At 44.2% G+C, this 15,227-nt stretch overlaps 2 protein-coding genes across 5 annotated transcripts in view; both read left to right on the top strand.

The window, feature by feature from the left end:
- The window catches only part of nbeal2 (neurobeachin-like 2), a 31,798-nt gene extending 28,494 nt beyond the window's left edge, over positions 1-3,304 (top strand). For all 4 annotated transcript variants that reach the window (XM_047598617.1, XM_047598616.1, XM_047598619.1 and 1 more), the window contains 4 exons: positions 422-583; positions 677-825; positions 909-1,044; positions 1,250-3,304. In XM_047598617.1, the coding sequence (XP_047454573.1) occupies positions 422-583; positions 677-825; positions 909-1,044; positions 1,250-1,357 (555 nt within the window). In that variant the 3' untranslated portion in view covers positions 1,358-3,304. The remainder of the gene's footprint in view (positions 1-421; positions 584-676; positions 826-908; positions 1,045-1,249) is intronic.
- A 2,247-nt stretch (positions 3,305-5,551) lies between these two features.
- On the top strand, positions 5,552-14,874 carry nradd (neurotrophin receptor associated death domain). The gene is made up of 6 exons (XM_047598247.1): positions 5,552-6,001; positions 10,513-10,645; positions 10,746-11,093; positions 11,935-12,139; positions 12,264-12,406; positions 13,284-14,874. The coding sequence occupies exons 1-6, from the start codon at positions 5,963-5,965 to the stop codon at positions 13,595-13,597; spliced, it is 1,182 nt and encodes a 393-aa protein (XP_047454203.1). The 5' UTR covers positions 5,552-5,962; the 3' UTR covers positions 13,598-14,874.
- The last annotated feature ends 353 nt before the right edge of the window (positions 14,875-15,227 follow it).

Here is a 15,227-nt window from a genome sequence, read left to right as displayed (position 1 = left end):
ACACAAAACTCTTGCAGAATTTGATGTACGAACTTAACTTGACTGAGGATCAAGCTAACAAAACACTAAGTAAAATCTGTTACCTTCAGGGTGCAGAATCCTTCCATTATGTAGGTATCTTCCCCTTAAATATACTGTGTTGTTATATGAGTGAAACACAGTTTTAATATTGATATAATATGAATCCACAGGGGAATTTCCTTGGTGGCAGTGGCACCGTTGCAGATAAAACAACACTCTTGAAAAACCACTTGTGAAAAGAAAAATAGGTTTAAGATAGTAAATAATTATCAGTAGCCAAACAAATGTAAAAAAAAAAAAAATGTTTCCAGACATGTTTCCATGCAGCTTCCTTTTAAGTGCAATAAAGTATGAGGGCGATTGCATCACTCTCCCTCACTCTGTGCCCGCTGCCCGTCAGGATGGAACTGTGATCGTGCACACGGTCCGCCGAGGCCAGTTCCTGCGAACGCTGCGGCCCCCTGGCGATAGCTTCGTACCCGCCCAGATCTCCGAGCTCCAGGTGGGCATGGAAGGCCACATTGTGGTGCAGACGTCTCTGGAGAAACGCTCCAACAGGAAGGTACGTGAAAGGCGTACGCCGGAGAGCACGCGCAGGTACAGGCAGTTTCCCTCCCAGCGGATGCCAATAACCAAATTCCTCTTATTCCTACAGGGGAAGTACTCCATTTATGTTTACTCAGTGAACGGCTGCCTGCTGTCCTCTTTCGACATGGAAGAGCAGGTGACTGCGCTCCACCTGGTGTCTGAATACGTCATCCTGGGGACCATGCAGGGCAGCCTCCACATCCGAGATTTATGCAGGTGAAGAAAATCAGAGCACGGTTTGTTGTTGCATACATTTAAAATATCTACAAGTTCAATTAAAACTCCCCTTTGTTTGACAGCCTGGATGCTTTGGTAACGCCCCTGGCCTTGAGGGTTCCTGTGAGGAGTGTGTCTGTCACCAAAGAGCACAGCCACATCCTGGCGGGACTGGAGAACGGGAAGTTAATTGTGGTGGGGGCAGGGAAGCCAGAGGAGGTGAGAAGCTGCGCTTTAAGTGGCTGTGAGATGCGGGAGTGGGGGTGGAGCGGGTTTGTACGTGTGAGTGTGACAAGGGAGCCCAATCATATGCTAAGTATTTGTTGCAAACAAGGTTTTTCACATGATAATCGGGCGCCTTTGGTCTGACATCTCGGGTTCAGCCCTCAAGTGGAGATTACCATGTGTGCCCTCCTCTTCTCAGGTTCGCTCAGGACAATTCTCCCGTCGCCTGTGGGGCTCCACACGCCGTATCTCTCAGGTGTCATCGGGCGAAACTGAATACAATCCCAACGAGAATGCTGGCAAATGAGGGTGACTCAGAGGACTGTGTAGGTTGCAGACGCTCACCAGACTCATCAAGGCCTCCAAGCTGGGAAACTCCACTCCCCAGCCTCCGATCTCTCAGAGAGAGCAATTATACACTGAGCACTTTTTTTTATTCTTAAATGATTATATATATATATATATATATATATTTTTTTTTTTTTTTTGCGTATTTCATTTACCATTGTACTGTTTTTAATCAGCATCATTCCAAAGAGTGTCCTTGTTTTGTATATGGAGAAGAGCTCTGTGTTTGAGGTTGTGAACTGCTGTTGGACTCTGTGTACTCATATTTCAGGGGAATGACTCACTCTGATGCACACTCAGCCTCAGACACAGAGACAAGCAATGCTGTGAACCCCCCGAGGTCCATATTTTTGGCTCCTTTATTGTCAGAGGCACAGCTTCCTTTCCTGAACTGCTGAATGTCCCGAAGCCATGTTTTTGATGATGGCATCTCCTTAAAACTCCTGGAAACTTGAAAAACTACAGTTCACGTTGCTCGAGATTTCCATATTGCAATACTGGCGAGTACCACAAGAGGGTTGACTTTGTAAAGAAAAAAAAAAAAGGGTAATATTGAACCTATGCTGTGTTATGATTTGTGGTGGATGACAGATTCTTATCGTAATGCGCCACAGCGCCACCGTTTGTAATTCTGCGTTCATTTAGGTTCAGAGCAATGTAAAGCTGTTACAATTAAAGCAGCAGCTGCTTTAATGGGTAAGTATGTGAAATATGTTCACTCTTTTAATCATGGACGTGGAGCTTTGATGCAATGATACTCAAAAGTAGAGTCCTCTGTTGCCTTACACACATGAGAGGAAAGGTCTTTCTAAACGCCGCTGTAATAGTTTTATTATTGTTCTGCTCACCACATGTCTGCGTACCATTTTATTTGATCTGAAAAGTGCCTCTTTTTTTAATGTCCTATGTCTTGTATAAACACTGAATTCCAATCATTAATTTACATGTAGGATAGCTATATGTTGGATCGTCATCTGTGCAGACTTGATTCGAACGCACCTTTCTTCTCCGCTGTGACTCAGACGTGGATGGGGAGTTGTTAATGATGTCTGTAAACTGTTGGCTGGCTGAACGTACTTGCCTGTACTGGTATTGTAGAGAACATCTGAAGACACGATGACTCTGAGCACATGAGCAGAAAGTGTGTGAGCGAGCTTTAGAGGAATTTACTTCCTGCCTTTTTCTTCTTTTTTTTTCTTTTTTTACTGTGGTTGGAACAAAGTAGTTGTTATACAGTCTCATGATGGGAGAGAGACAAAGGGAACTATTTGGGGGAATGCAATACCCGTAACACATTGCACACATATTAATGACCTAGTCTTTGTCAGTGACGCTCTGAATAAATGTAAGCAGATGAAAAGGAAACTATTTTTGACATGTTTACTTATAGTTTTGCCTTTCCACACTGGAAATACACAAATAAAGAGGCCATCGGGGCTGCTTAAAGTCACATTTTATACAAATGGATTGTGTGAATAAAATTCTAAATTGTCTGCAACTAAGACAGTCTGTGAATATAAAGGGTCGTCTGCTTGCATTTATATTCAACTGGTTTTGTGCAAACTGATATTGGTTTCTGTAACACTGAGAATGTTGTATTTCGCTGAACTGTGCAGTCATGCATAGAATTTAAGATCATCTTTACACTCCTCCGTCAAAAAAAAAAATATATATGTTTAACTCTTGCTGCGTGTAATGAATTGGTTGTTTAAAAATGTCCTGATTTATTAACTTTATTCTACAGAAGGCCTTGTGTGAAGGCCGGCAGCACTGCCTTGAATTTGGACTTGATCCATTTCTCTTTAACTAAAAACTGTTATTTTCGCATTTGAGCTCTTGAGAATGTTAAAAACTGTAAAAGATCAGGCCGTGTTTCTTGTGAGTTAAAGACGTCAGTGGGAAATAACAACCGCCTGCGCCTGTTTTCTCTTTTCACTGTTCCCGTCTGTTCACATCTGAGGCTGCATTTCTCTTTCCCGAGGCCGCCCTAATATAGCCGATAATTGTGCGTGTGCACGCTTATATTGTGGAATCCACAGCCCATCTTCCAGGGGATAATCGGCCATCACGGAAAAATGAGCTCAGATTTTTTTTGTGTGTGTGTGTGAACCACAGCAGGAAGGAAACTGATCTGCTGCCACAACATAGATCATCCAGCTACTCTACTGTAATCCAAGCCTTGCATGCGTCTGTCATGTTAACCCTGCTCGGGTTGAAAAGGTCACGGTGAGCAATAGCACATTTACTTGAAGGGGAGACTTTGATCTCCTGGTGGGCCGAACATCCTGTCAGCCTCCCCATAAACACCTCTATGGGGTACAATTCAGTGTGGGGGGGAGGAGGGTGGTAAAACTGACCTGCAGACCTCCAGTCAAATACAAACTACATAATGGAGAATGAGGGAAGTGGAGTGGGAGGGTGAGTAGGGATGCAGTCACTCTGATGTGGTTCCATGCACAATGGAGGGAGGGGTTGACACCTCGCTCACGGTTATTGGCAATCTCTACTCCGACCTCTCCAGACCTGAGGGCAGGCCGACGGGATTGGGGTCGTGAAATGCCGCAATTTTGGTGTTGTTCAAGTTGTTCCTGCCAAGAGCCGCAACAACCCTCAAACAGCCCCACTCCCCCTCCTCCTCCCCTTTCCTCTTCTGCTCCATTTCTCTTCGGCCTGTGGAAGACAAGATCGTGTTTTTTTTACAGTTGCCTTATCGTTCCCACCCATGTATGACCACAGAGGAACTCGGCCCACTGATAAAGAGTTTGGGACCCTGCCTGCAGAAGGACGACGAGCAAAGGATAAAGAAGTGTTCGTCTGATTTCAGATTAACTTGTGTTTGTTTGGACGTTTGTTTGATGTTTGCTTCACTGCACTGGGAAAAAAAATCTTTATCTTATCAGTCAGTTTTGAATATTATTATTGTTTTATAAAAAGAGATAAGTTCATTACATCTTGTTTTAGACTTTTCTAGATGACTGTGTGTATGTCCAGTCTACATAAAACATTTTTTTTGAAATAAGCATTTTATTAATTTAAAACTTGAAAATGATGCATTTTAAGACCGGTTATAGTTTAAAATTACATAGATTAAAAACTATTTAATCAGATGAAGGGTTTGCAATTAAATGGACTAATCTAATCAAGCATTAAAATAAACACTTAAAGTTATTCCCAACATCCCAATGTGAAAAATTTGTGGACCCTCATTTGAAGAGGTCATCACGATTAAGAAGCCTTCTTCTCCTCTTTTTGAGTTAATGAGAGAAAAGCAGGGCTCTGTGTGTATGTCTCAATGTTTTATCAGAGGAGGAACATCCTCTCCGGCTCCTCTAATCCCTCAGCAGGCTTTGAAGTGCAAGTAGTATTGAGTCTGAGAGAGCTTCTCCATTTGTTTTCCTGTGAAGTCTCCGGGCCCCCCTGCGATGCGCTCACTAGAATTTACAAGGTGTGTAATTTACCCTGCGTTGGTTTTCTAATCTTTTGAATTGCTGACATCAAACATGTACTTCTCCTTTAGAGTGTCTTGTTTGATTCACATGCCCTCTTTTGTTTCTGATAACAACGGATCACAGCTCACAGTGGAAGTAGTGGGGGGCTGTAAAATAATGTCATGTGGCAAACCTGCATTTCATGAGGATTTTCCCCAGGACTCACACAATAATATCTCAGGGGAGGGAATGAGGGAATGTACAGTAGTTGAGAGGGAAAGTTACACATGTTGTTAGTAGCTGGGATAATTTCTGGTGAATTAGAAACATAATAAAGGAATTATTCCAGCTGCTTGTGATGCACCAGGACACCTGCAACATAGAAGTTAGAAGTTTTATTTTGTTGAGTAACTTTAAATTATAGCCAGCAAATACAATTTGCATTGCAACAGACGTCAGTTTATTAATGTCTTCTTTATTTATTCCAATCTCCATACGGCTTCATATATACAATGAATGTTTGAAACTATATAACATGAACTTACATTAGTTTTTTTTCTTTTCTTTTTTTCCCCCTTTCTTTTCCTGGAGGTAGACGAGGGCACTTCAACCACTGTTGTTCCTCGTCTCAGGGATGCAGCCAATCAGGGCGCCTCACTGAAAGCTGAGTAGATGGGAGGAGAAACGGGCCGAGGAGGCGCTTGCCTCGCAGGAGCTTTTCCTGACGCATCTGTTCCAAAGCTGCGGTAGAGGAGGAAGCTGCACGCATCTTGTGAGCTGGAACAGATGAAACTTTGTTTTAACTTTAATACTACGAAGGAATGCATTGAGCGCAGAGAAATTTTCGGGCGGAAAGAACTTTAAAGTCTTTTGCAAAAAAAAAAAAAAAAAATCAAAAATAACAAAACACATCTGATTGCTGGACTATGACCGAACTCCGCTGTCTGAGGAACCAGAGCGTTTTATGAGAAGTGGGTTGTTTTTGATTACATTCAGAGAACTGAGGGGGGGTTGGCACTTTTTGTACCATTGTTGAAGGCTGCAGACCGACAAAAGTCCTGCCGGGGATTTTGAGACGCACCAGTGTGTCTGCGCTAAGAAAAGGAGGATCTTGGAGGATCTTGGAGGCTGAAGACATGAGACCGTTTGTCATATGCGCGCTTCTGCTGTTAAAAGTAAGCAAAAGTTAATTACTGTTTCACTAACTCATGATTCATACTTTGTTTTCATAAATGATTCCAGTTGCTCCACACTGCGTAATTGTATTTGCAAACTCGAGACACCCGGTTTAGTTTTGCACCATTGTTCCCAGAGGAAATCTGTCCCACACCACAGAGCCATACTTCACCGAGGCTGTGTCAGACGGCCCCTGTTGGTGAATATGTTCATTCTGCAGTTTTCTAAATAACAATGGGAACAGGAAGGGGAGACCTCTCATTAAATGTTCTCTCTTAAAGTCTCCCAGGACTAAACAAAGGTGAAATCCAGTCACTGGTGCCACTTAGTCAAGGCCGGAGAGGAATCTCCACACATAAAAAGATGACCAAGGAGGTCATCGTCATTTGTGTGTGGAGAGTCTTTGTTTCATGTAAAGCCAAAGTGGGAAGTCTCATCCGTCCACTCACATGACACATTTTTTATCCCATCTCCATGTGCAGCAGCTAGAACGAGACGAACACTGTACAACTTCAGACAAGAACAGAACACAGGATCACAAACTTGACCGAGATTATGAGCCCACAAAGTAGTGAATGGTGTATTTTGCAGTGGAATTAAAGCTTCGGTGGTGTTTGATAGTGTATGAGTAAGGCAGGATCATGGAGGAAAACAAAGGCCCTTCCTCCACAGTTGCAGATAATAATTTGACACTGATCTACCTCTTAAAGCCCGTAGGGCTCGTCGTCCTGTCTAGACATGCTCTACAGAGTCAAAGCACTTTTGTGAGATCAAAGTATTTAGATAGCACTTTAGCCCTTAAAAAAAAGATCCATATCTCTTTTAGATTATAGGGGTGTGATATTTTCTTTCTGGAAAACCCGAAAAGTGGTTTTTCTTGAATGACAAACAACCCACTGTCCCGAAAAGTGACTCAGATGAACGTTGATTTCCTATGAGCACTCCTCTCGCGATTTTTGAAACGCTTGTTTCTCAGGCTCACTTTGCTCGCAGTTTACTGTACATGTTGCCACAACTGTTGCCTACGGCGATTCCTGGTGAAAATGTGGCCTAGCGGTACTGCTGGGGTCTGGATATCCGGAGCAAAGCAATTATCATCATTTTCTCCCAGTTTGTGGTGTTTATGTGTGTACGTGGGGGGTGAGGAGCTCAGTTTGTTGCCATAGTCATCTGAATTTCCAGACTTGAGGATCATTAAGAAATCCCTTCGTTTTGGTGAGAGATGAAAATAAGTAGATTAACCGCTGCCATGTCTCTGTGTGTTATCTTGTTTGGTTTATGATCATTGCTGTGGGAGGCATTTTTACTGTTTTTTTTTTTAAAAAAAAAAAAAAGAAGAAGAGAGAAACCTGTCCTTTAATTTGTCCCTGATGTTGCCAGTATACCAGTGACAGTAATCATTTCTGATGGCATGTGCAGCTTAGTTTCCCTCAGCTAAGGCCGTCTCCACTGAAAGACCCCTGCCTGTTGCCTTCACAGCCCGATTGTGAAAGCTCATGGGTCAGCGTCTTCACAGTGGGAGAGCATCCCTTTGTGTGTTTATTTTTTACGCAGATTAGATTAACTGTGGAAATTCTAGCCCGGACCCTTCAAAAGTGGTCCCACTTCAGAAGGACACAGAAAATGTTCCAGCAGCAGAGATGGCTAGCATAAAGTGTGTGTGTGTGTGCGTGCGTGTGAGCATGTGTGTGTGTGTGTCTGATCCGCGCTGACTGAGTGACTCCGGCAGCCGTGGAGTTGAGAGCCCCATTGAAAGCGCTGCTCCTCGGTGGTCCGTCTGTTCTCACTGGGGAATCCTTTCAGATTGCGGCTTCTTACCTTAATGGAAAAAGCAACTGCAGCTTGCTTCCCCTCAGACTTTATGCCCCACGCACAACAGATAAGACGCACCGCTCTGTGGGTCATGACCAGCACATTAAACTTTTCTTGAAAATTGAACATAATGACATCGCATGCTACTGCAGCAAGACAAGTAAATGCAGCAAAAAGATAGAGGTGATAACAAATAAATTAAGTTACTTAAGTGTGGAAATGGCAAATCCACATGCATCACATGCCACTGAAGTAAAACTAACCATTGTAGAAATCCTTAATTTGATTTAATTTCGTTCTCTGACAAAACTTATGAGGGGCAGCTGTGCCTCCTCTCTTCTTTTAATTTACACCAGTCAGGCATAGCGCTATGACTAAGGTTGTGTAGTTCTCCCTTGTGCATTCAAAACTGTTGTGACTCATCAGAGAATGGACATGGGTCTTCTGAAGGTGTCCTGTGGTGTCTGACAACAGGATGTTGTTAGTGTGGGACCTTTGGTTCCTATGGGTTGAGGGGAGGGGCCTTTGTGGATCATCCCACAGATACTTGGTCAGTTTGGGATCTAGTGAATTTGGAACCTTGTGCTGTTCTTCATGTTTTTTGAGTTATTCCTAAATCGTTTTTATGGCTGCATCCTACTTGGGATGGTCTAGGTGGGTGTTACACATCTAAGTAACATCCACACCAAAAAGTTTCCCAGCAGAATGTCACTCACCTCTCCTGTCAGCGGTTTTAATGTTGTGGCTGATCAGTATATTCTACACACTTTAGTTTTAATATTTTAGTACAAACATGTAATGAAGCATAGATGCATGTTTATATTATGTCTTTTATCCTTTTTTTAGATTAGTTAAACTGATGCAGTGTACACGGTATGTATTCATTACCCCTGTAATATTACATCTTAATGCATCATTACCTGTGAACACTGTACTTCCAAGTGTGTTCACTGGGTTTTAAGGTTTTATTTGTGTGTCAACAGGTTGTCCTACCTTCTTCACATAAACAGTTTCTGGCAACGTCCTCCAATATAACCAATGTTAAGGAAACTCTTGAGACATGTTTGTTTTTTGTTTTTTTAACACATTGAGTCATCAGCACTTTTCTCATTCATATTTTAGTGATGCTCCCACTGCAGGGAACACGAGGATGAGGTTGGATGAGCTTCTCAGCTAGATGCTAGGACACCCCACAAACGCAGGTTTGGTTCCCTGGTTGGGACCTAAGACTTTTCAGTATCAAGCAGTATTTTCTCATGCCAATGAAGGTCAGATAGTACATTTATATATTACTATGTCATACCGAATATAGTAGATCATAACCTAACTATTCCTCCACTGAGTGGATTACTATACCCGCTTGCCTTCTGTGGGGCAAGTCCTCAATCTTTTTCATTGTATACTGGATGGAGGTTTTGGCAGTTCTTGCTCGCTCTCAGCCCTTCAGCCAAGCTTACAGAGTTGCAACGGCCCAGACCCTCACCAGGCACAGCGAAGTGACAGAAATCTAAGCTGGGGGTTCAAATAAAACAGAGCCACTGTCGGCAAATGTTTATCAAAGTATAGATTAAGGTTGCCAAGTGTTATGAGAGAGTTTCATTTGGAGAGGACCAACGCAAGTTGCCATGATGCCGTTGTGCTGCATATTATTACGGTATGGTCCAGACATGACCACAGACTGCCAGCTTCAAATATCCTGCTGATTCCTACCTGCTGGATACCACCACCCCGGTCTCCTAATACCTCTGATCTGGGTTCTGTGGCTGGCCTCCTGATATCATCAGGCTCCAATGAAAGCGCTGCAGTGAAACTGGCCGCTGTTGTTTTTGGAACTTGGCGAGCTCCCTTTTCAAAGCTGCTTCAGCATGGAGCATTTTAGTGTTTTGCGACTCGGGGGCATGGCACAATGTGTGTCTGTGTGCTGTGTGCTTCTGGTGGGCTTTTGTTGGAGGCTCTGCAGGTTCACACACGTCCGATGTGTCTTGGCAGACTTCAGAGACAAAGAGAGACATCATCGAGCTGTTTAGCTGTTACTTTTCCCCTTTGCAGGAGGTTAGTTGTTAGACATCTGTTTGCTCTTGTCAGCCCCCGGGCGGAGTAGGCCAATCTCCCCTTAAATGTGTGCATGTTTAAAATGCCTGGAGAAGGGGTGTTAGTGAAATACTGACCTTCATAGACACGCCTGCAGGGCTTGGGGACTTCAAAGACCCCCTCTCACCCGAACGGACACCCTCATGCTGGGCAGCCTTGGTTAACTGACACCCTTGCCTTGGGCCGGAACTGTCCCCTTTATATACCCCCCTCCTCACCCCCTTATGTTTTATTCCTTCCACTGATCTAAAGCCAACTGATTAAAGCCAGCCACTCCTGTCAGGCACCAGCCCTGCTGCACAAGCTGTTAGGAATGCCTGATCTGTTCCTCATGTCATAACTCAAGCTGGGCTCTCCATTACCCACTTGCAGATAAGGAGCACTTAAAGAGTGAAAACTGAAACAGATAGAAAGATAAAGAAAGTCCACCCACTTTCCCGTGTCTTTTGTTGTGGGGCAAAAAAAAAAGAGTCCCCAGAGAGAGAAAACGTGTGTTAAAAGTTAAACACTGTAACTGTAGTGTCAAAGGGTCTAATACATAAGATGGTGTATGTTTTAAAGTCACAGCGGTGGTATTTTGTCTGAGCGTGTCATGTGTTTGCTGTAGATTACTCTCGGGGATGCCTGTCCCAGTGGTAAGCTCACTGAATCAGGGCAGTGTTGCAGTCTGTGTCCTGCCGGCTTCGGAGTGGAGGTAGAGTGCGGGAAAGAGGATACCAAATGTGCGCCATGCCCGCAGGGTAAGCACTCACAATCTTGCCTGTCTCAGCCTCTGCCATGTTTCACAGTGCACCTCGGTTCATTCGGACTGACTTTCGTTTTTGCCGCTGCGTTTCACAGGAACGTTTTCGTCGGGCGTCGGCCCTTGCCTTCCGTGTGCCAAGTGTCCGCATAGTGTCCCCATGGTGGCTTCCTGCTCTGCCACTCAGAACACACAGTGTGAGTGTGACACCGGCTTCTTCTTCTGGGAACCCCAATCCGTGTGCGCACCGTGCTCCAAATGCCCTATCGGCCAGGGAGCCGACCGGGAGTGCAGCCTTCAGGAAGATACGCGGTGTCAGCTCTGTGCCCCGGGAACCTTCTCAGAGGCTCAATATACCACCAAACCGTGCCAAACCTGCACTCAGTGCTCTGACAGCGAGGTGGAGATCCGTCCCTGCATGCCCAACTCGGACACACTCTGCATGGGTGAGTAGCAGAGCTCAGGATGAGTTTGTTTGATTTGTCTTATCATGGTCATTGTAATTGATCTATAAATCTACAAAGGTCATAAATTGATGGATTGATAGCTTCTGTATCGGCTCCAGACAGCTGGCGGCTTTTTGCGTTTACTCCAGTTTCAGTAGCACAATATGCTAAGAGCTATGGTGCCCATCTGTTTAAGAATCTCACTTTTCCAACAGTACGGACTAGTGCCTGCTTTACCCTTTAAAGATGCGATGCAGGGGAAGGCAGCAATGGTAGATAAAAAGATAAAAGAGTGAACTAACGGGGGGGGAAGCGGGGGCCCGAAGGACATGTGGTCAACACCTGCATCCACACCTCAACCTCTGAACACTCCGCGCGGGGAAACATGAGCAGCAGTGAAAAAGAAAAACCCACTTAAGTGCTGTAGTTCAATTGATATGTGCTTGACGGGTCTTTAGGTCAACTGCCCCCAACAACCTGAAGGCCAAGGGAGGCTGGTGACCCTTACATCTAGTCTGCATGCTCCCAAATGGCTACACTCGCTCTCCAGGAGGGAGGTCATCCGTACACACCGTCGGCCCATATGTTACGACCCTCTGACCCCGCACAGGTCAGCACAGTAACTGGTCGTGTTTGATCCCGAAATAGGCAGACCACAGGAGGGTGAGTGAGGCTAGAAACAGGGGCAATGAAAGGTTTGAAAACCCCAGGAGACCGGGATGACTGAGGCCGTCATTACATCTGGCCCTAATTTATGGCGTCCAAATGTGTTCTGATGTACATATGTGGAGAGAGGTAACGGCGCTCTCGCTGACATGTCTCCTTTTCCCCGCCTCAACAGATAGGAAGCTGCACATTCTGTCTCGCCCCGCTGCCACCGGCGCTGCTGCCTTGCCGGGCGGAGAGGACGAGGACGCGGAGACCACTTCTGTCCCCGGAGGCCCCAAGTTTACGCAGGATGAGGGGAGCAGCAACAACATTCTTGTTTACGTGTCCGTTCTGGCGGCCTTAGTGCTGGGCCTGCTTGTTTATGTGGCTTATAAATGGTGAGTTTCCACACGGGGTGGATTCTAGGGCGCAAAAAAAAATGTGTGTATTATCCGCACAGGGATCAAAAACAGGTCGCCCTGAGTCGTTTAGCTTACATTGTTTTTCCTCTGCACCCCTCAGCTGGAGATCATGTAAACAGAAGAAGGCCCTCTCTAAAGCCCGTGCGGCCGAATTGGGAACATCTCCCGAAGGAGAAAAGCTCCAAAGCGACAGCGGCGTTTTTCTGGACTCATGCAGCCTGCAAGACAACCAGCCCAGCAAAGGTGCGTGGTGAACACAGCCTCTTTGAACATGAGCTAAACAGAGTTTCTGAGAGACGTTTTAATAAGGTTTCTGAAACATCTTGCACTTTCACGCAATGTGCTGAGACGCACTGTATATTTGAGTGATCACCAGTAAAACTAAAGATAAATTATAACTTCTCCAAGAAAACCCACAGACACAATTAAACTGTCGGCGTTTATTATTTTTAGGTAATTTCTCCCAGAATTGTTCAGTCAATGCCTCATGTGCAAACCCCCCCCCCCAGCTCACTGTTCGCACAGCTTCCATTAATTCCCATCAGTGAGACTGACAAGAGATTTACAATTGAGGGAGACTCTAGGCACATACTTGGTATGGCAGTTTGCTTAGCGAGAGCGTCACGTTGCTCTCCAGAAAGACCTGTTGTTTGAAAGAATGTCAGATGCCGAATCTCGCGTCATTTTCTCAGCTGTTGTCCGATCCCGCTGTTCATTCTTTCTTCCACGGCCACAACTTTCCGACGGTTTACCAGGAGTCTTCGAATTACGCACGTCTTCTGGAACTTAAAAGTGCCTCGAAAATACCTTTTGAAGCTTTGTCTTTCGCTTAAAGGTTTTCAAACGCGTCGTCGTGTTTTGTGTCAAGCTGGTGGCCTTACATTATAGTGGTTGATTGGAAACTGTTTTATTAGACAGGGGTTGAATAAGATGACAAATATGTGTCTGCAAATAAAAAAAATCATAAAAAGCGGAAGAATAATGATGAGAAGATTTTGCCTCCATAAAAAAAACTATTTAAAAATAATAGATTGTAAATTCTACTGTTATTAATAAAAATGACTGTATTGTTTCTGCATAGGTGTAGCCAATCAGTAAGTCCTCTTCTTTTCTTTGACAGGCACCAAGAGAGACAGCAAGCAGGACAACCGCCTGTATATCAACCTTCCCCCACACAGGCAGGAAGAGGTGGAGCGCCTCCTGCAGGAGGGAAGTGGCCGGGGGTGGAGGCACCTGGGCGCAGCTCTGGGCTATGAGTCCCAACAGCTGGACCTGTTTGGGCACGGGGAGGCCCCCGCGCGCACTCTCCTCTCTAACTGGTCCCAGAAAGAAGGCTCCACTCTGGGACTGCTGAGCTCTGCGCTGGCCCGCATTGAGAGGCCTGACGTGGAAACGGCTCTTAACTCCCCCGCGCAGGGTGTATCTGTGGTGTGACAGCTTCTTAGCCCCACGTATGACACTCAGAGACTCAAGTGAAGGACTTTCATCGACATGACAGGAGAGGCACTCTGATATCAACACCTCTGTCAATGCTGGAAGCTGTCACGGACATTTTTTTTTTGTTGTTGTTGTTGCGTTAACACGTACTTAAGTTTTTTTTACTTTAAACTTTACACCCGTTTATGTTTCCGTTCACACGGATTTCAGTGCATGAAAGAGTCTCCTCCCAACAGATCAAATCTCCAGAGGAAATTAAAAAGACTGCGCGTTGCAAATGACTTGAGAGAACAACCCAGTCATCTGGATGACATGGAATGACCTCCGCGTAACCTGGCAAGAAGAAAAATATTGTTTACATGTGCTGCATGAGTGCTATTCGGAAAGGCAGTATCTATTCCGAGCCCCCTCAACAAAAATACTCCCTCCACTTGCTCCGGTAAACAAAGATGGGTGGTTTCGATCATCGTGTCTCTACCCTGGTTCGATTTTTGTTTTGTTTTTTAATTTTTATGAATCACTACTTGCAGCTGATGTTTGTCAAAGAGTTTCTTCCATCGATTATGATGTGACTGTCCATGTCTGGCATCTGTGTGCGTGCATGTGTATGCTTTTTAAAAAAAAAAAGAAAAAAAAAAGAGGGTTTACATGATCAGATTTCTATAGTAGAAATCAATCGTTAAAGCTACTTAACGTCTCAGTCAGGCTTGCAGTTGCAATTTTATATCCAGACATTTTATCTTATGTGTAGATAGGTACTGCCTATGAGATTGTTTTATATAAAAAAATAATACTTCTTTGTACCGTTTTGTGTTCTTCTTCTTTTTTTCTGCAGCAGCCGCTAAGTAGCTGTGGAATTTCATTTTCACTATTGTGCATCACATCTTATTAGGGAAAAGGAGGCATTTTGTTAAACACCTTTTTGTTTTGTTTTTTTTAGCTCTTCTTACAAGTAACCGTGTGATTGTAAATACTGATGTGCCTTGGTAAATCGTTGCTTTAAGTGAGAGTTGGTCCGCTGTGAAGTCTGGAAGCGCGGCGCCGTTTAAGTCATCTTGAATTTTCCCATATTTGAACCAATATCCGAAGACGCCGTTGACATCGACGCTCGTGTCCAAATTTCCACATTTCTTTTGTATTTATTCCATCACCGTTAAAAGTAAATAAAATCAGCGAGAAGCATGGACGTCTGTGGTCTGCTAGTTGCACTGTGGCCGAGATGGTTTTATGTATCTTTTTTTAATCTTTTGATATAATAAACAACTTATAAATTATTTTGAAACTGTAACTTCAGGATTCTTGCAAGCAAGCAGAGAAGTGAACAGAATGGTTGAAACCATTTATCCACCACACCATGTTTTTTTTTTATGGATAATAGATGTATTTAACCATAGATAAATGCTGCACAACAAAAATTAAAAAGCAGTGAATATTATTAAAAAGTGACTTGCTAAAACCAATGGAAGGCTTAGTTGTTGAAATATTATATTATTATAGCTTCCATGCAGCTAATATATCTAAGGGTATTAGGTTAATGGCTAAGAGGGGACAGCTGACAAGGCGCTTGGACGCACATTAATAGTTTACTCCATGTGCGGTAGTTTATTTTTAGGTATCATTGTCTCAT

Source organism: Mugil cephalus, chromosome 11, assembly GCF_022458985.1.
Source record: "Mugil cephalus isolate CIBA_MC_2020 chromosome 11, CIBA_Mcephalus_1.1, whole genome shotgun sequence".
In the NCBI taxonomy this organism is placed as follows: Eukaryota; Metazoa; Chordata; class Actinopteri; order Mugiliformes; family Mugilidae; genus Mugil; species Mugil cephalus.
The sequence above is the reverse complement of the archived record's forward strand: the minus strand, read 5'-3'. Positions and strand labels throughout refer to the sequence as shown.

Bases quoted from the DNA above. Each gene is read 5' to 3' on its own strand.
- nradd (XM_047598247.1), top strand. From the start codon at position 5,963: ATGAGACCGTTTGTCATATGCGCGCTTCTGCTGTTAAAA. The intron at 6,002-10,512 runs GTAAGCAAAAGT...TGTTTGCTGTAG, and splicing joins GCGCGCTTCTGCTGTTAAAA to ATTACTCTCGGGGATGCCTG. The intron at 11,094-11,934 runs GTGAGTAGCAGA...CCGCCTCAACAG, and splicing joins CTCGGACACACTCTGCATGG to ATAGGAAGCTGCACATTCTG.